Genomic DNA, 21,511 nt, shown 5'->3' with positions numbered 1-21,511 from the left:
CCAGGCAAATGCCGGGATGGTACCTATCTTAAGGCCACGGCCGTTTCCTTCCCTCTCCCTTGTCCTGTCCTTTCTAATCTTCCCATCCCTCCATAAGGCCCCTGTTCAGCATAGCAGGTGAGGCCACCTGGGTTAGGTACTGGTCATCCTCCCCATTTGTATCCCCAAACCATAGTCTGAAGCTTTAGAAATGGATTTCCATCAGGGATAGATGATTCTCATCCAGGTTGGTCTGGTATATTTTGTGTGAGAGTAAAATCACTGTTTCTGTTTTCTACAAACCCAAGTATTTAAAACGCTATGGACCTTAAACTATATCTTTGAATAAACCCCATGGCCCCACAGCCCTTGAAGGGCCTTGGCCTACCAAGCGACCGCTGCTCAGCCCGAAGGCCTGCAGATTACGAGGTGTCGTGTGGTCAGCACAACGAATCCTCTCGGCCGTTATTCTTGGCTTTCTAGACCGGGGCCGCTATCTCACCGTCAGATAGCACCTCAATTCTAATCATGTAGGTTGAGTGGACCTCGAACCAGCCCTCAAGTCCAGGTAAAAATCCCTGACCTGGCCGGGAATCGAACCCGGGGCCTCCGGCTAAGAGGCAGGCAAGCTACCCCTACACCACGGGGCCGGCATAACTTTAGATAGCGGGATGCTAAATATGAAGTTTGGTTAAAATATTTCTAGTAGTTTTGCACTTACATGAAATATGCTTTACACGGACCCGCTTTAAGGCCAAGTCCGTTCGAACTTAGAGTGAAAAACGGTCCGTAAAACATATCTCCCTTATGAATTCTCTTATCGAAATGATGCATTTGAGAAAAAAATTAGGGATTCGATTCCCCCCTCAGCCATCCTAGAAGTGGTTTTCTGTGGTTTCCCACTTCTCCAGGCAAATACCGGGATGGTACCTAACTTAAGGCCACGGCCGCGTCCTTCCCTCCTCCTTGCCTATCCCTTCCAATCTTCCCATCCCTTCACAAGGCCCCTGTTCAGCATAGAAGGTGAGGCCGCCGGGGCGAGGTACTGGTCATTCTCCCCAGTTGTATCCCCCGACCAAGAGTCTGAAGCTCCATGACACTGCCCTTGAGGCGGTAGAGGTGGGATCCCTCGCTGAGTCCGAGGGAAAAGCCGAACCTGGAGGGTAAACAGATGATGATGATGATGATGATGACATTTTTAGTATTAATTTAAGTTAATTCACAAAACACACATGCGAATATGCTTTGAAACTTTTGTCAGCATGAGCTAAGAGAGAGCTGAACTAAAAATAATATAGAAAATTAGTAACAAAATTATGTCGCCTCTGTGGTGTAGTGGTTAGCGTGATTGCCTGCTGTCCTCGGAGGCACGGGTTCGATTCCCGGCTCCGCCACGAAATTTCAAATGAGGTACGAGGGCTGGAACGAGGTCCACTCAGCCTCGGGAGGTCAACTGAGTAAAGGTAGGTTCGATTCCCATCTCAGCCATCCTCGAAGTGGTTTTCCCCGGTTTCCCACTTCTCCTCCAGGCAAATTCCGTGATGGTACTAACTTAAGGCCATGGCCGCTTGCTTCCCTCTTCCTTGTCCATCCCTTCCGATCTTCCCATTCCCACACAAGGCCCCTGTTAAGCATAGAAAGTGAGGCCACCTGGGCGAGATACTGGTCCTCCTCTCCAGTTGTATACGTCGACCCAAAGTCTCACGCTCCAGGACACTGCCCTTGAGGCGGTAGAGGTGGGACCCCTCGTTGAGCCCGAGGAAGAAAACAACCCTGCCGGGTAAACAGATTAAGAAAGAAAGAAAGAAAGAAAGAAAGAAGTAACGAAACTGAATTAATTAAATTATGCCCAATATTAACAAAGTTTTGAGGTTGTTTCTAACATAAACAGGACAGATTATGTATGCATTTTTTTTTTCAAAAGAAAACTGTCTCGGCTCTTAGGTCCGGGATGTACTGGACTGACTAACGTGCTAAACATGAATACTGCTAAGAGTGGCCAAACACTCATCTGATTAATAGGCTACGTATAGGTCTGCATTATTCCTCCTCATAAGTGTTGTTCCCATATGCCTCTACTTTAATTTCACAACATTTCAGAATATCAGCGGATTAGGCCTTCTACAATTCATTACTTATTGCAACTGCTTGTCATGAAGAAAGTGCGTGTTACGAAGGCGCTTCAAGAAATAAGGTAACAAGACCTCGCACGGAGATATTTTTATTTTACAGGCAGATATAATGATACACAGTAGTAGGGTATTATACTAATACGCATTACTATTCAACAGTCACCATTCTTGTCCAAGCACTTGTTCCTACAGTACACCACTGCATCGATGCCGGCATGGAAGAAATATGCGCCCAGTCCCTGAAACCACATCATGATAGCATGCTGAACGGCCACATCGTCATTGAATCGCTTAACACCGGAGTACTTCTACAACCGTCCGAAGATATAGAAATCACAGTGTCGCAAGTAGGAACGGTATAAAAGATGGTCCAGATCAGAGCCTCTCAAGCGCCCAAAATATCACGCGTGCAAACCAAGGCGCAGAGGTTCTGTGCAAAGTGCATCGGTCCGACTCGGCTCCGTTCGGACCAGCGTTCTATCCCGGGGTGACTCAGCTAAGCTCGGCTCAACTCGGCTCGGATGGTGGAGCAATGGAGAGCGAGTGAGGAAGGGAGAAAGAGGCGGAGCGAGCGAGACAGGCGTAGAGAAAGAGAGAGAGAAAGCTACTACTGCTCAAAATCGAGGAGTGGATGATCAGCACTCTGATCAACCTAGCGAAGTCGTCTTATGCACCTTGCACCACGCAATGTACCCGTGCATGCACCCTGAGAGGCCCTGGTCCAGATGGTTGATTTCCTCACCAGGGGCGCAACAGTGAATGCTACCAGTTATAGTTCTCGCAATTTCCTCTTTAACGACCAGCGACCCACCGGTTAGACTGCTGCCAATAGCAGATAACTGTCGGGAGTGGTGGTGTGTGGGAGGGGGGGGGTTACTCGACTTCTGAGCAATAGCAGATGGTGGACTTCGAAACCGTGCCGTCCTGGCTCAGTCCGGTGGTATTTAAAGGTGCTCGAATACGTCATCCTCGTGTCGGTAGATTTACAGGCACGTAAAATAACTCATACGGGACAAAATTCCGGCACCTCGGCGTCTCCGAAAACCGAAAACGTAGTTAGTGGGACGTAAATAAAGTAACATTATTATTAAAACGTGTCGGGTGTTAATGAGAAAATTGCGCAAATATACTGTGACACAAAGGAGCGTTTGCGGGTAGCAATTCACAGAAATCGACCTGGATTTCTCTCAATAGGCGTCGTGTTGCTGCACGACAATGCGAAACAACGTGCAGCCAACAGCACGCCTGAATTGTTACGACACTTTCGGTGGGAGTTGTTCGTACGTCGCGCCGACACAGATAGTTCTTATGGCGACGATGGGGTAGGAAAGGACTAGGAGTAGGAAGAAAGCGGCCGTGGCCTTAATTGAGGTGCATCCCCACATTTGCCTGGTGTGGAAATGAGAAAGCACGGAAAACCATATTCAGGGCTTCCGACAGTGGGGTTACGGCGGGTGGTACTGGATGGACTTCAGTGTTCACAATTTGCCACTGCATGCGTCACCGCCGAGGAAATTGTAATCTGTCGGAGGTCTGCAATCGTCACAGCGATATGATGAGGTCAATTATTGGAAAATTGTGAGGAAGATACCAGGCCCAATCAAAGTCCAAGAAGGTTATAAGTTAAGACAAAATGAAGATCCTTCGAAATATCGAAAATATAACCACATCAATGAGGAAGAGATGACTCATCTTCTTTGGTCGCCTAGATGGATCTCCAAATCTGCAACACCGGGCGAGTTGGCCGTACGGTTAGGGCCGCGCAGCTTTGAGCTTGCATCCGGGAGATAGTGGGTTCGAACCGCACTGTCGGCAGCCCTGAAGATGTTTTCAGTGTTTTCCCATTTTCACACCAGGCAAATGCTGGGGCTGTACCTTAATTAAGGCCACGGCCACTTCCTTCCCACTCCTAGCCCTTTCCTATCCCATGGTCGCCATAAGACCTATGTGTGGTGGTGCGACGTAAAGCGAATTGCAAAAGATAAAAGAAATCTGCAACACAATTTTCAAGAGGCCAACTTAAGTGAAATGGCTAAACAGATCAAAATACATTTAGACCAAACGAAAATCATGCTACTTGCCTTATGTCCCACTAACTACTTTCACGGTTTTCGGAGAAACGAAAAACAGCTCGAGTGACATATTCAGTAGAGACGTAAAGAGAAACCTCGTCAGATGTACAAATTCCTTCGAATTTCTATCACTACCCACACCACGTGCAGTAAGCCAATATACACAAGAAAGGAGTGAAGCACACGGACCTAGAATGAAACCATTCTGGGACCGAAGAAAAGCCCGGGGAGAATTTCAACCACGTGGCACATAGATGCCCACCGCGATGAAATTGCCTAAACCAGAGCTTTCCCCTGTAGGCAAGTAACTGATGTGGTGTCCGCCTCCATGGCTAAATGGTTAGCGTGCTGGCCTTTGGTCACAGGAGACTCGGGTTCGATTCCCGGCAGGGTCGGGAATTTTAACCACAATTGGTTAATTCCCCTGTCACGCGGACTGGGTGTATGTGTCGTTTTCATCATCATTTCATCCTCATCACGACGTGCAGGTCGCCTACGGGGCGTCAAATCAAAAGACTTGCACATGGCGAGCGGAAGTCCTCGGACACATCCCGGCACTAAAAGCCACACGCCATTTAAAATCACTGATGGGGTAGAAATTAAGAAAAGATCCTTAACAGCTGAAAAAGATAAAGACATTCATTTTAATGCCTCCCGTACGAAAAATAATTACATGTGGTAGCAAGTAAGGATTGCCTGTTGCCATTTCTTGATGGATACAGTACTTTTGTATCCATCTCTTGGCACAGGCCAGAGTAAAGTGTAGCTTTCACCGAAGTCCCAGTCTCATCCATGGGTGTGACAATATGGAAGCTACTGGGGTATGGGTGGTGCTGAGTAATGACATTCGGAGCACGACTAGTGTATCTGAGTGTTATGAAAGGTGTTGCCCATAGGGTCGGTCGTGCTGCAATAGCACTTTCTGACCCAGTGAGGAAAGCAATGGCAAACTACCTCACTCCTCGTCTTGCCTAGTACGCCTTATTTTGGTGCTGCCATTGGTTTTTGCGGTTTCCTTATAACCGCATAACTTTTGGTGGTGCTATTTGAGGATCCAACCAGCCTCTGGGCTGATGACCTAACAGACAGACAACAAGTAAGGGACTGTCACGCTAGGCTTTTGTCACAAGTCTCGCGACTGTCTTACTTCGGGTGAAATAAAAGACACATTAGATACTTTAGTCAATCCAATACAATTGTACTTGCTTAAAGGAAGGAAGGAAGGAAGGAAGGAAGGAAGGAAGGAAGGAAGGAAGGAAGGAAGGAAGGAAACCTATTATCTGATTTTATCTTTTGGGTTGTTATATTCATGTTGTTATTTATTGCGAACTTAGCTGGCTGGTAGCGTAGCGACACGGATTGCTAGGCCTAACTATGTAGCCCGAGCAGATTTTATTTCAATACATTGGTAATTATCGAAATTTTGTACACCAAGTCACTGAAATCTACACCGTAGAACAAAAACTACTTTTTTTAAAAAAAACTGCACGGAACGCAGCTTCTTTATCGTTCCTTTTGCCAAAATCTCTTCGTGGTTTTATATTGGCGATAGAGGCATCTTTCACTTTGTACCTATTCTGAAGAATATTTTCTACGCAGAAAGTGGTAGGAAATGTTGAAGAACCAGGAATAGATTACAAATTAGATCCGCTTCTTGGGCACGAATTATTACCATATCGTCTCTCTAGGAAGTGGTCAAAAGTCAAGTTATTGTGGTCAGCGTACATCTATTTTAGAGTAAAATGCTAATTGTTAAACTAGCTGATAAACAAGTGAACAGATACCTCAGCAAGTTGTCCAGTCTGTGTGTTCTGGAGGCCTGCATGCCACTGGACAAGGGTAGTCCATGACGACGGAATTCACCACATTTGATCCAACGTAGTTGTTCAACTCGTTCTCTATCCTCCGAGTAGGAAATGGCCTCATATTCCCATGCTCGGCAAACTTTCCTTCGCAGTAGTAGCTGTCGTGCTGCATCACGTGACCTTCAAACAGGAAGTACAGAATCACAATGTAAGGAGAGTTGGAATGTTCCAGCTTAAAAAGACACGGTAAAATGTACTAGATACAGCCGTTGGAGTTATTTACATCAACCATCTATCGAGTATTGTAATTGTTTTGCCGTTTGGCTTTTTTATAAGGACGCACCCGTAGCGGCCTCATTTGCTCTGCTGGTATACTTCTGGTCTTATTCGATACTTTATTGAGTCTAGTTTCCTCCTCCTTACATTCTCTGCATTAGCCATATAATTGGACATTTTTGTTAAGTATGCAAAAGTTGGTCAATTATATTTTATTTACAGTCACATTAGGCCTATCATTATTATCGTGCACTGATCAATCTTATCGAGATGAATCACATTCCACCTGACTCGTCTCTGTGTGATAATTATAAGTCATGCAGTGATGAATTTTGACCACCAGAAACGCACTTTATAGGCACATAGTGGAGTTGGGAATAGAACTAAGCACAACAATACTTGTTTTTATGAAACCACCTTATTCCCATCCTATTTCTATTTCGATGTTTCGTTTTACTCTAGGCCTACTCGATAGCAAAGTAAACCGAGTCCCACTTGGCCGCATATGGCTGAGTTTTAATTAATTTCGTCGAATCAACACCAAATGCGTCACCAGATATCTTTTACATGCCGACATCGTACGACATGGTGTGTCGAATGAACTTTTGTCCGTGCTTCACATATCCGACTACCTCTGCCGGGTTTGAACTCGCTATTTTGGGATCCGGAGACCGACACTCCACCACTGATCCACAGAAGATGCCATGATGACATCATGCACACTACCTCAGCTACCGTGGTCACATCATATGCTTTCCTCTCTCTACTTTTAAATAACATAGTCATTCCCATACATGTAATACTTTCGGGCAATCACATTTTACGTCACGTTGATTTTTGCTTGGAGACCCTCAACCCCAGTTCGAATGAAGCTTCACGTCAAAATGTTAAGCTGTCAAAGTTAGGTCCCTAAATATCATGGAAATTTCCTCAGCCATAATTTTGTAATACAATATCAGAATCTGAGTTTGGTTATGAACCATGACATTTGTGCCCTAAGAATATTATGCATAAATTGTCAATTTAATAAGAAGTTCGATTCTTGATGGCATGGAATTGACACGTGACGTGGGGGTGATTACCTTCGGTCCCACGCTCTGGGATACGTGACGTCAGTCGCACGTGTCAACGGCGGAAGAATCTTAAGTCATTTTTGTGAACTATTTCAAAGCGCGTGTATATGGCGTGCCCAAGCCAAGTCAAAAATATAGTGCCTATCAAAGGAGGTCATTTATCCCACAAATCGAACACTTTTACATTTTAAATGCCCATGAACACTACTGCTGAAAATGTAGCGAATATGTAGTCACCTTCAAAACTCTTGTAATTACAGTTTAGTTAAGTCAGAAAATTTATAGAAATTTTCTTGGCGGCAAAGGGAGATGCCCGAAGAGAGGGGGTAGCTGCTATATATAAGAATTGACGCCATGACGAAGTCTCCTTCTCCTGCATTTTGTGTTACGAAGCGGACGATAAAGTGTTGAGCTGCTCTGTGAAATCGAACGACAAAAGTTCAACCGCAGATTTTAGCCATTGTGGCTGGGGTCTTGACTCCATGTGGAGATAGTTTTCTCGAGTGGAAATAATTGTACCAGTTAGGACGGTCAAAGTACCGAATAAAATTTTATGTGATAAATATTCGTGTGCGGCAGTAATTACAGTCCATAGTGTGCGCTCCACAAAAACAAGAAGGGTATTTTCTCTTTTCTATGCTTTATTTCCAGGAAACCTGAAGAAATATAATAATCTGTAAAGCCAGAAATGTAAAAATGGCTAAATAAATATGCCAGGGTCGCTGGTGAGCCCAATGATGACCGATGGCGTAACATAAGGTATGTGACTTACCATCTTACTACCTATTATATCTTGTTTCATGATCTCTAAAAATATGTATTTGAATGGGGTATATACGACGCAGTTGTCACCCCTATGTGGTTTTTGTAAATGTTAGAATACGACTAAAAAGAGTCATTTGTTTTATTTTCCACTTGGATAAATTTTTGAAGTCTTGCGAGTGCCGTATGATGTAAAAAAGGTTATTAAATAGGGTTTCGAGGTGATATCACGTCCAATGTAGATCGTCATTTCCGTGTGTTTACTGCCTATATTTTGTGATGTCAAATTAAGAAGTTCATTCGACGTAAACATTTTCTGTCTGAAATTTTGACGTAAAGAATATAAGAAATCCATAGTTACCCATTTTCAATCGAGTGGAAGCGCGCTGTCGGGTGAGAGTATAGTGTGATGAATTTGGTCACGAAGTGAAACGTTTTCCTAGTCCCATTTTAAATTGTGTCTGACTGACAATAAAAAGATCTAGTAGAATTTTTCAGTCAATTTTCGTGAAAATCAAGTTATTAAAAAATACGATATCATTTTATGCGAAGTTATTCATTATTAAAGCACTGTGCGTATTAGACATCGTGAATTCTAGTAAGGATTTTATTCCAGTTCTTTGTCGGTGATAGTTGTGAGTTGGGAAACAGAGGTTAGTTTTGTCGTGTGAGTCGAGATGAGATTTGTCAATCAGGTTAAAGACCTGTCAATGAAGCCGGGACTTGTGGAAGCCCGAGGAAGATTTTATAATGTTGGGAATGGAAAGCAATATATAGGAATCCATGGCGGTATTCATTTGCTTTTTTTTTTTTGCTAGGGGCTTTACGTCGCACCGACACAGATAGGTCTTATGGCGACGATGGGATAGGAAAGGCCTAGGAGTTGGAAGGAAGCGGCCGTGGCCTTAATTAAGGTACAGCCCCAGCATTTGCCTGGTGTGAAAATGGGAAACCACGGGAAACCATCTTCAGGGCTGCCGATAGTGGGATTCGAACCTACTATCTCCCAGATGCAAGCTCACAGCCGCGCGCCTCTACGCGCACGGCCAACTCGCCCGGTGTATTCATTTGCGACGTGTATAATTATTGTGGGCATCTTGAAGTATAAGCTATCTGCATTTGTTGGTAAGAATATCGTATTTGTTTAATTATGTCGGCGGAGTTTAAAAGGGAGCATTTTGAGAAGCCAGTCAAGTAGAACGGACCAGGTGTACCATGTTACTGCCAAGCGAACTTGGGGGCGAGAGGCCTCAGCCGATAGGGGTTCACAGCAAGGTAACGGGACACGCGTGGAATTGAGATCGTATTTCTCGGTCGGGAAGAACGTTACATGTTGGATTTAGTTGAAATTTTCATCCGGTAATAACCTGAGTGTTATTAGATACTGTAAAATTTGTTTTATTGGGGACGCAATGTGCATTTGATACGACGGACTTAGAGTATAATGAACAAGAGTATCCAAATTCAGGGTTGTCCAAAATATAGAACGATGGTAGTGATGATTGTTTGTCTGTGAGGGGTGCGCAAACTTTATAAAATGTTATGACGAGATATGACATCGTAATTATATGGCGAGTTGCTTTTGGTTTGTACGTAGATTATTAGGGTATCCAAGTGTTAATAATGGCTAGGGTTAGATTAGATTTAAAGTGTGAGGTTATGAAACAAGATATATAAACTGGACATAAATTATGTAATCGTTCTTTTCCAGCAAATAGGAAGCAACAGATAAACATCAAAGGATTTAAAAATTGTGAGAACAACTGCGTAGGAATTTGTGAAGAAACCAGAGTCCGCGGAGATAGAATTTGTTGTCCTTTAAGATTTCATTAAATCATTTAAATTTATTTAATTATTAAATTCAGTGAAACCGCATTTTGAAATAACTTTAAATCAAGCGAATAACTTGGAGATGCATTCTGGAAATCTTAGTTTGTTTTCTGGGGAATGTGTAAATATTAACGTAACGATTAAGGGGACATATCCGAAGGTAATGGATTTTACTGCCACAAAGTTTGTGAGCATTGCTATTGTGGTATTATTTAACTTTGATTGATTGAGCAGTGAATGTGCTGGGGATAGTAAAGTGGAAACTTTGGTCATCAACCGATGTAACTTAATTGTGTTTAGCCTTCAGCTTAGAAACTTGGATGGTCTTGGGACCATCAACCTCAGTGACTTAGATTAGGGCCACATGCCACTGTAGCATCATTTTCCTTGCGGTCATCATCCACAATGACTTTAAAGTAACTTAGAAGTTTAGATGTCGGTTCATGACATAGACGCAGGTCACATCGATTCAATTAAGGGTCCATGCCGTATAACCACTGTGTGGCACACACCGATTGGACGGCCTTAATTATACCCAGAGTCCAGAGTTCGTGTTACGAGGGCTGGACCATAACGAATCACTATGATGGTACATGTGGTCTCACATGGAAGCCGAATTTAAGGATTTCCAGACTTTCCTTTAATAAAAAATGAGACAATGGTTTCTAGTAAGAATGCCCATCAGGCAGACACGTCAAAGGCTCACCAGTGTTCTAACCTTCTATGTAATGAAATGATTGTGGTGTCCAGTTCATACGATTGATTTCAATGATACCGTTGACATATCAGAATGCTTCAGAATTTACTGAATAAATAGGAATCTTTTAAACAGACCTTTCATTCAAGTAGATAGATTAGAATTACTGAACCCTACCTTTACCTCAGCAAGTGACGAAGAACCCGATACGACCCAAGAGAGAGATCTCATGAACTTTGCTGATAGGTAAGAAAAGGTAGGTATCCCTCAATACGGACCAGAAGGGTTCAGTATCTATTTTAAGTTCACTGAAGTGATCTTCGTGATTTGAGTATGACATTTAATTTTATTTTAACTAAAGCCATTTTTGAAACTGAAAGTTCTAGGGAAGAATTAATCTATGCTAGACGATTAACGGCCAAAGAAATCAGGAGGGTTAAAAGGAGCCCTCAGAAGGAAACATTAAATCTAATTATGAAGCTTTCAATCCCCACAAAACAAGAGACTATTATAGGACATTTAAACAATACCTTAAAAAATATACTCCCACTACTCTTCTGATGAAGGATACGAAAGGAAAGGTGGCCCATGATGATTATGACATGCAATAATTTTGGCTGAAAACCTGAAGATTATTTTGAAGTTGATTTATATCCCACAAATAAAACATCTCTGAAAAAAAGCTTCCCACCGGTTCACGACGAAGTGCGTGCAGCTATTGATTCACTTAAAAATTTTAAAGCGACGGGAGAGAATAAACTAGTGGAACTATGGAAGAATGAAAATGTACAGACTATTAGGGATTTACATAAACATCTCATTGACATAAAATGGAATACGAAAAATTTGCCTGAAGAATGGAATGTTGCAATTATACACCCACTATAAAAAAGCGATAGATCAGATCTTAGTCATTATCGACGAATTTCTTTGCTGGATATAACTTATAAGATTTCTTCTAAGATTTTATATTTCAGAATTCATTAAAAACTTGATAGTGAATTTGATGAATATCAAGATGGTTTTCGTGCGGGACGAAGTTGTCCAGATCAAATGGATTATAAAACACCCAAGGATTAGGAGCAAAAATTCAGTGATCACTTTTGTTGATTTTCAAAAGCTTATGATAGTATCCATCATGAATCATTATTGCATACTCTTACCGAATTTGGTTTAGATCGGAAACTTTTTAATCTTATTGCGGTCACTCTTAAAAATATAAAATCTAGAGAGTTAGGTTCAGAAATGAAATCTCTGAGCCATTTGAAATTCATACTGGTCTTCGACAGGGAGATGGATTATCCCCGTTGTTGTTTAATTGTATGCTGGAAAAAGTTATGTATGAGTGGAATAAGGTATGTTAAAAATGGGAGAAATATTCGACTAAATTGTCTCGCATTTGCTGATGATCTAACATTATTATAAAATAGAACTGAAGAAGCTAAATTTCAAGTAGAGGAATTGGAACGATTGGCAGCGAAGGTTGGGTTGAAAATTTATTTCGAGGAAACAGAAATGATGCCATCTTTAAAAGTTGACACTTCACATATTATGTTAAATGATACTCAGAAAATAATGGTTGTAGACAAATTTAAATATCTTGGTGAGATTATAACTTGAAATGCTAACGCAAAAGCATCCATAGATAGTATGTAGTATGTTCAGTCCTCAGCCCTAAGGCTGGTTGGATCCTCAACAGATCTGACATCAGCTGTCATAGATGGCCTAGGCATCACTGAAGAAACGTACTAGGGAAATGAGGAGTGAGGTAGTAGAACTCAAAAAGGAGACGAGCACAACAAATTACCTAGCAGAGTTACAGGAAACTATCCTTCGATTAATGCTAAATTTCGACATTACTACTCCGTCGTTACTCCAGAAGGAACACATGCAAGTGAAGCGGTATTTACATCGAATACCCAATCAACAACAGACAAACTGCAGAAAGTTGATAGAAGAATTCTTCGGATAATTATTAATAAAAAACACAAGATTGATGGCCAGTGGATACTTTTGCCAAATTTAGTACTTTACAAGGAAAGTGAATTGATCATTGACACGATGCGAAAACGGAGGATTGCATTCTTTGGACGCATGTACCGCTCACCAAATACTAGACTCCTGAAACGACTTTCTGACTTCTTTTGGAGTAGTAAAACAAAAAACACATGGTTTAAAAAATACAAATGGATTTAGATGAATTTAAAATTACTAAAGCTCAAATTGAAAATAAAGGAGAGAAACGGATTCTAAATAACACTAAAAATATCGCAGCGTAAGCAGTATGTTATATCTGCAGAAGAACGGGCCGCAAGATCGTCCTGAATGAAGAAGTTATGGGAAAGGAAATAGTTGTCAAGTGTTAAAAGCTGAACTTATTCTTTGAAGACTGTTGTATAAGGTATGATGTTGGTGTTCCAATGTGGGCGTAAACAGTGTAAAAAAAAAGCCATTTTTGTGAGAAACAAATATAACGGCAGAGTAATTCAGGCAGGGGGATCTTGGCTACGAATTTGAATGTGTGATCTCGTTTAGTTGTTTAAAAGCCTTGATTAAAATCTGTATTTTCTCTGTTCTGTAGCTTTAAGAATATAAATACATATTGTGTGTTTGAGTCATCAGTCCATAGACTGGTTTGATGCAGGCCTTCATGCCACCCTACCCTGTGCTAACCTTCCCATTTCTACGTAACTATTGCATCCTACATCTGCTCTAATCTGTTTGTCATATTCATACGTTGGTCTACCCCTACCGTTCTTACCGCCTACACTTCCTTCAAAAACCAACTGAGCAAGACCTGGGTGTCTTAAGATGTGTCCTATCATTCTATCTCTTCTTCTCGTCAAAGTTAAACAAATCGATCTCCCCTCACAAATTCGATTCAGTATCTCTTCATTCGTGATTCGATCTATCCATCTCACTTCAGCATTCTTCTGTAACACCACATTTCAAAAGCTTCTATTCTCTTTCTTTCGGAGCTACTTATCGTCCATGTTTCACTTACATACAATGTCACGTTCCAAATGAAAGTCTTCAAAAACATCTTTCTAATTCCTATATCAATGTTTGAAGTGAGCTGTGAGAGACCTAAAAGAGACCTAAAAAGGAACAAGGCACCTGGAATTGATGACATTCCCTCTGTAAGTTTTTCGTGATAATAAATAAAATCAAGAATAAAAATATATAAATAAAATTACTCAAAAACTTAATCAAATTAATAAGCATAATTAACCGAAATGTCCGTAGTATGGGCGCCAGAGTTCACCAGAATGGATCCCTCAAATTTAGATAAGAGCATGATAAACTGTATATCCCAGGGCGTGTACATAATGCTGCGTACTGGTACATCTGCTGCAGGCCTTACCTAACCTCCTGAAAACGACTAATTAGGTAGGAACTCCACCTAGGTTCATCAATAACACTGATTCTAAAATAGCTAACTATATTCTTAACAAATTCCGTGCATGAGCACCTCATCAACATACAATATTATACATATAATACACACATAAAATATTGCTGGAAGACTCCATATTTACAACAACAACAATAATGAAAATCGTGGGAAAACGAAAGCGAGAACTAAGCTAGCATTTGTAGATAGTCCGATGAACAATGTACATGTATGAAGATAAATACCCTTCACTGTCTCTATATCAATTCGACTTACCGATTCTCATAATCGGCAGTTATCACGTCACACAGATACTGTACCTTGTACTACTGTGTTCACATATTTTAACACTTGTTGTAAAGATATATACACACGTCTGTCGATCCTCAACATAAATTATGGAAAGTCTGAGATAGCTATCACCAACATATAACGCTAGGCCGCCACAAGTGCTACAATACTTAATGCGCAAGCACTCTCCACAATCATCCACTTTCCACGAACATAACAAGACTACGCTCCACGAACGTTTGAAGTCCAGTCCATTGCAGCCGTGTCACTCCAGTACCGTGTATCAGCGCCACTTCCTTCCCGTACAGTGCGTCAGTTGTAGTTCTCTTATACAGTGTCACTGGTTGTAGTTATCTTCCTTCTCGTTCCTTTACAATCACCTCGGTTGCCGCCGTATGATCAACCTTTATAGACATCAACATCCCCCTCCTCTCAGATGATACGTCTGGATTGGTGCTTGCCCACCAATCATGAGTGATCTCTAGTCAAGACCAAGCCCTGAACTACTTCTTCCTCCCAAGACAACAACAAACTCTGGGGTATATTCCATGAGTCACCAAACTTTCCTAATACAACAACAAGCTCATCTCATCAGGCTGGGATATATACATGACTCGTGAATTTCCCGACACAAGTACATCACAACAAACACTGGGGTAGCCATATGACTCATCCAAATTAGCATAGTTATTAAAGCAATGTTTTCCCACTCGTGCAAAACAAATTACTCGTACCTACATATGTGGATATCTTCCAGCTTACCAATATAAATGGCAAAATATACAAATGAAATACTGATAATAATAATAATAAAAATAAATCGAATACTGACAATAATATATGTACTATCACACCTCTGAATTACTGACTGCCTTAGGAGAAACGAGCATGGCAAGGCATGGCATTTCGTGTGTGAGATGTATGAGACAGGAGAAGTGCCATCCGATTTTCAGCAGAATGTTGTTATACCTATTCCCAAGAAAGCCGGTGCTGACAAGTGTGAAAATTACCGCACCATTCGTTTAGAATTGCATGCCTGCAAAATTTACAGAAGAATGGAAAGACAAATTGAAGCTGAGTTTGGAGATGATCAACTTGGCTTCAGAAGAAACGTAGAAACGTCAAGCAATCTTGACTTTACGTCTGATCTTAAAGGACCAAAATAAGAAGAAAGCCAAGTACGCGGCGTTCCTAAAAAGGCATTCAAGGTGATCGGGATCAATTACCGAGAAAGAAGAAATATCTGCAATCTGTATAAAAATCAGTCTGCAGTGATAAGAATCGAGGGCTTTGAAAAAGAAGCACTAATCCAGAAAGGAGTGGGGCAAGGCTGCAGTTTGTCCCCTCCTTTTCAATGTTTATTTCGAAACCGTTACAGGTATTGCATTAATAATACAAGATGTGTTTCGTAAGACTGCGTAACGGTTTCGAGGCCCCGACAGGGTGACGCCAGTTCAAGAGGAAAGCTAAGGGACGGATACCAGTTTCAGAATAAAGAGAGCGCAGAAAACTTCTTAGCCAGCCAAATTTGGAATACGAGACCTGAATATGACAGTATTTCGAAAATTTGACATCTAATATAGCTGTAAAAACACATAACGGCAAAACATGAAATGTGTACGGAGGTTAGAATCACCAGTGGCAGTAATATTTCAGTCTCTGTGAATATGTACAATTGAGGGTGGAAATTTTCCACAATACAGACGCTAGCCTCGTGAACAGCCATCGTAAGATGGGGAATCCCGTGGGAGAGCCAGAGACGCGATGGATTTATGAATAAATTAGCGATCGAATTCGATTCCACCAGGTACTGTCATTGGTATTCGTCGGCTAGATGTTTGCCGCGTCACCTGTGTCATACGGCTCCGAAATAAGGAATTATCCTAATTGGAGAGGGAACAGGCGGGCGGATGTTCCGAAGTCTTGGGGAAAGTTGCTAGCGCATCCCACACTCTCAGAGAGATTCACCAGGTAGTGCTACGGTTGTTCAGAAGTGTTGCGCGTCGTGTGAAGATTTGTCTTTGTGCAGTAGTGAAATGAACTGTAAAACACAATAGCCGCGATGTAAATCAAGAGAACTGTGTTTTGATTTAATCCGAGGACTCACAACATTCCCGTGTTTAAATTGCGCGACTCGCGAATTAACTTGGTGAGTTTTTCGAGACATTTGTACGGATTATTATTATTATTATTATTATTATTATTATTATTATTATTATTATTATTATTATTATTATTATTATTATTATTATTATTATTATTATTGTACCGGATGGTACACCTCCACGCCGCTAATTCAAATATTGCGCCAGTTGAAACTTCTCTACAGGAGAAAGCCTGAACTTTAACAAACTGTATGAACTCAATGGTTTCTCGGAAGATGTCACTACTGTAAATTTGGTAATTTTGAAGTGTTCTGAACTGTGTCTATTTTGATTTGTGTTTGTTTGCTCCGTATCAAGAAGTTTGAACATTCTCTAACAGATGTCGTTACCCAAAACTTTGATAACGCACTCTGGTGTAAAGGAATGAACTTTCTTGAAGAAATTTAGCATTCATAAGTTTTGTTTTTACTAAATTTTGTTCTGTGGTTTGGGGTTTGGCAACAGTTATCCTTCGTTCCGCCTGTTTTGAATTTAACCAATAACTATTTTTTTGTAATTAATTTCTGACCAATAGTGTCTTTCCTTCTCGATGTTGATGTGTAACTTTTAGCGATCCAATAAAACTGAGGGGGTGTGTCTACTCATTCTTGAAAGGTCTCGAATTCTCCACGAGGGTATAAAAACTGCTGATTTTCTTGTCTCGGTGCCACTTCTGTAACATCTCTCTTAGTGTGTGGATATGTAGCAGGGGGCGGGAAGCGCCTCTTTCTCCAAGCAGCAGTTCATCTACAAGGTAATGGCCTGTTAACATCTTCGTTTCTTGCTAGCTCAGCAGTTTAACTCTCGGGGAGGGTTCGAAACCTTTAGTATGTAACCTACCCTTTTAAAATGTAAATTCTTTTCTGTCTATCTACAAATTACAAATCTGTAAAGCGGGGATAGAGAGCGCATCACCCTCTCGAACTCCCCTTCATTTTGAATTTGAGGTGACTATGTTTTCGTAACCGTTTTTCTCTTCCTTCTTAAAGTCTTAAACTTATTTGCCGTCTAGTCACCTCCATAGATTGGGATTAGCCCCTGTATCATCGGCCCAGCGCCACATAGGTTTTTAGACAAAAACTTGGTGTAGGAGTGCAAGTTATCGCCTCCATTCATTTTGTATATTTTGGGCCATTTTTCTTAACCTGTTTGTTTTCTTCATGCGAAGGCCCCGTAGGTTGGGTATTAATTACCCCTGTTTCTTTGTGTGCCTTAAGGGCAGATAGAAATGAAGTTTGTTGTAGCCTTTGATAGGCTTGTAAAATCGAGAGCGGGACAGCTCTTTATAGTGTTGTGGTAAAAATGCCTTAGAGAGGCTTGAGATGTAAAATTGGGAGCTAATGCTCCATGTAATTAAGGGTGTTCTGCCCTTTGGTATCTTGTTATTGTGAGCTGAGAGCTCAGAAATTATTTTTGGGGCTCGAAGCCCAGATCTTGTAATAACCCCTTAAATCTTGTGATTTCTTTGTATCTAATTTTGGCTTGTTGTTGACTTGTTAAGTTTACAAATTCTATGTCATCATTGTTAAGTTTTAAAAATATAACCTTTGTTAAACTTTTAAATTAACTTTAATTTTATAGTTGAGACCTATTCCCGCCCGCACCTTCTTTCACCTCTGACTACCACGGATAACTGCGTAACAATTATTATTATTATTATTATTATTATTATTATTATTATTATTATTATTATTATTATTATTATTATTATTATTATTATTATTATTATTATTATTATTATTATTATTATTATTATTATTATTATTATACCGGGAGGTACACACCAACGCCGCGCATTTAAATCTTGCGCCTAAAAGAACTCCTCTACTGGAGGAACCGTGAACTTGAAACTAGACCTACTTAAACCTTTACTCAGAAGATGTCACTACAGAAATCTGATGAAATTTTGTTATTTTGAAGTTTCCTGAACTGACTGTATTTCTCCTTGTTTTGTTTTCCCTTCATCGAGAAGTGTGGACTTTCTTCATTAGATGTCGCTGCTAAAAACTATGATCATGCACACTGATGCAATGTGAAAGAACTTTTGATTTAAAGAAGTTTTGTATTCGTAAGTATTTTTACTAAATGATGTTCATTTATTTTTGGGTTGGCAATATTTATCTTTTCTTCCCGCCAGTTTTGAATCCAGCCAATCCCTAATTTCTGTAAATAATTTTCCGCCTATCACAGGCTTCTTCCTCGATTTTGAGAGTAACTTTTAAATTCACCAATAAAGTGAGAGGGTGTGGCTGGTTTATTCATGAAAGGTCTCGAACTTTCCTCTAGGGTTTATAAACTGCGGATTTTCTCGTCTCTTGGCCATTTGATCGTCATCTAACTAAGTGTGTGTGTCAAGCAGGAGGCGGGAGGCTCCTCTTTCATCAGGCAGCAGTTCTTCAGCAAGGTAATGGCCATCTAACATCTTACTTTTTTGCTAGTTCCGCAGTTTAACCCGAGGGAAAGGTTCGAAACTTGAACTATGTAACCAACTTCTCTAAAATGTAAATCTCCTTTCGGCTCATGTAAAAATGTCATATATCTTTAACTGTAAATCAGGGATAGAGAGTGATGTACCCTCTCGAGCTCCCCTTCATATTGGTTTGAGGTGACTACGTTTTGTAACTGGTTTTCTTCCTTTTCGTAAAGTTTTAATTTATTCTTATACGAGTCACCTCCATAGTTTGGGAATAGCCCCTGTTTCATCGGGCTAGTGCCCTTTAGGTTTTAAGAATTCATTTCTAGGAGTGCAAGTACACGCCTCCATTCAATTTGTGTTTCGGGCCATTTACTTAACCTGATTTTTTCCGCAACGGCCCAATAGGTTGGGTACAAGATACCCCTGTTTCAAATCGGTAAATAGTGCCTTGTAAGGCCTGTGATTAGTAGATTTTCATGTAATGTTGCCTTGAGTAGGCTTGGGAGAACTGAGAGCACGTTAGCTCTTTTCATGTGTTGTAAAAGTGCCTCTGGGAGGCTTGATATTGTGTGTTGGGAGCAAGCGCCCCATGTATTGAGGGACTTCTGCCCTTGTGTAAATTTGTGCTCTTTGTAAATTTGAGCTGGGAACTCAAACATTGTAAAACTAGGGGCCTGTAGCCCAAGAGAGTTAAAGTACTGGAATCTTGCATTATTTTTTTTTTTGTCATTGTTATCTCACTAAGTGAGAATTTGTTAATTTGTTGCTTTTCAAAACTATAACCTTCCATTTCAGTTTTAAATTCTTTCTTGACATTGTAGTTAGACACATTCACCCCGGCACCTTCTTTCCCCTCTGCGTTCCACGGGTAACCCCGTAACAATTATTATTATTATTATTATTATTATTATTATTATTATTATTATTATTATTATTATTATTATTATTATTATTATTATTATTACCGAGCTCGATAGCTGCAGTCGCTTAAGTGCGGCCAGTATCCAGTATTCGGTAGATAGTAGGTTCGAACCCCACTGTCGGCAGCCCTGAAAATGGTTTTCCGTGGTTTCCCATTTTCACACCAGGCAAATGCTGGGGCTGTACCTTAATTAAGGCCACGGCCGCTTCCTTCTGTGTCGGTGCGACGTAAAGCCCCTAGCAAAAAAAAAAAGACCCTGTCGGCAATGAGTCACTGTTTAAGCCTACGCTGACTGAGAGGGTGGAGATGGGAGCTCCTTTACTGCGAGAAGGTTGAGAGGATAGCCAGGCAGACTGAACACCTTTCAAATATTCCAAAGAGTCGTGCACTGTTTACCGTAATGTAACTTAACCAGTTAATGAACGCTAGGTTAATAAATAGTATTTTCCATTCCCTGTAAAATAAATTGGCCGGCCCCGTGGTGTAGGGGTAGCGTGCCTGCCTCTTACCCGGAGGTCCTGGGTTCGATTCCCAGCCTGGAGCTGAGGGCTGGTTCGAGGTCCACTCAGCCTACGTGATTAGAATTGAGGAGCTATCTGACGGTGAGATAGCGGCCTCGGTCAAGAAAGCCAAGAATAACGGCCGAGATGATTCGTCGTGCTGACCACACGACACCTCGCAATCTGCAGGCCTTCGGGCTGAGCAGCGGTCGCTTGGTAAGCCAAGGCCCTTCAAGAGCTGTAGTGCCATGGGGTTTGGTTTGGTTTGGTAAAATAAATTAAGTAGGTATATTCAGAAGTCCATTTGTAACAATCAGAAGATAGTTCGAGATCAAGGAAAACCGGGAGATCGTCACACACAGATTTTCCTGCGGAACAGCCATGCTTTTCTTTCCGGCCAAGGATTAGTTTTTATCTCTTTATGGTTTGTTGGTTTATTCATTTCGCCGTGTTCAAATGTAGGTCCTAACCTGCAATTTTGTGTTGCCTTGTTCAAGTTGGGTTCGAATCCCGGACCAAATTTGTTGTCTTGTTTGTTTGATTTTTGTTTGCACTTATTTTCTGCTTATTAAATTAGCCTAAATATTTGTTGAGCTAACCACTCAAACTTGGCTTCAATTTTCCTATTTTATGCAAAGATTTTCTCCCAGTGTCGGAGGGAGATTTTAAATATCACTCGTCGCATTCACTTTAACTACATTTGCGAGAACATATTCAGTGTCGTATTGATGAACTGAGGTGTACTCATCTAAATAAATGAAAAATCATCCCGATGAAATGTCTTAATAATTTTGAACGGAGATTCACCTCCAAATTTAGATCCATTTTACCAACGGTACAGGACAGTATTATATTTAGGGTTTTTCATGTAATATTTGTTTTCTTTACCAAGATTAAATTCATTTCAGCAGTTGTGCCGATTTTCATTTGCCGTAGAATAAGCAAGTAGTATAATTGGACAGTTCGGCCGCCACCGCCACCTCCGGCTCCCAGTGGCCACCTCCACCTCAGCCAGTGGCCTCTTCCAGTACTGCCAACTTAACCTAACTAGCACGACAGTACTGCCAACTTAACCTAACTAGCGCGAAATTTGAATTTGTAAACAAAGCCACGTGCTTTTTGACAGCTGTCATCGACAACAACGCATCGCTAACCTCAGTACTGCCATCTTGACGGGCCTAAACCTCAGTAGTGCCAACTTAACCTAACTAGCTCGAG

The 21,511-nt window shown here is 41.1% G+C and overlaps 1 protein-coding gene across 1 annotated transcript in view; it reads right to left on the bottom strand.

Moving 5' to 3' along the window:
• Nucleotides 1-5,968: 5,968 nt before the first annotated feature.
• LOC136874801 (uncharacterized) overlaps nucleotides 5,969-21,511 on the bottom strand; it is a 134,655-nt gene continuing 119,112 nt past the window's right edge. Inside the window, exon 7 of the mRNA XM_067148473.2 lies at nucleotides 5,969-6,168. Within this exon, the coding sequence (XP_067004574.2) occupies nucleotides 5,969-6,168 (200 nt within the window). The remainder of the gene's footprint in view (nucleotides 6,169-21,511) is intronic.

This window comes from Anabrus simplex, chromosome 5, assembly GCF_040414725.1.
Source record: "Anabrus simplex isolate iqAnaSimp1 chromosome 5, ASM4041472v1, whole genome shotgun sequence".
Taxonomy (NCBI): Eukaryota; Metazoa; Arthropoda; class Insecta; order Orthoptera; family Tettigoniidae; genus Anabrus; species Anabrus simplex.
This window is presented reverse-complemented; position numbering and strand designations above follow the sequence as displayed.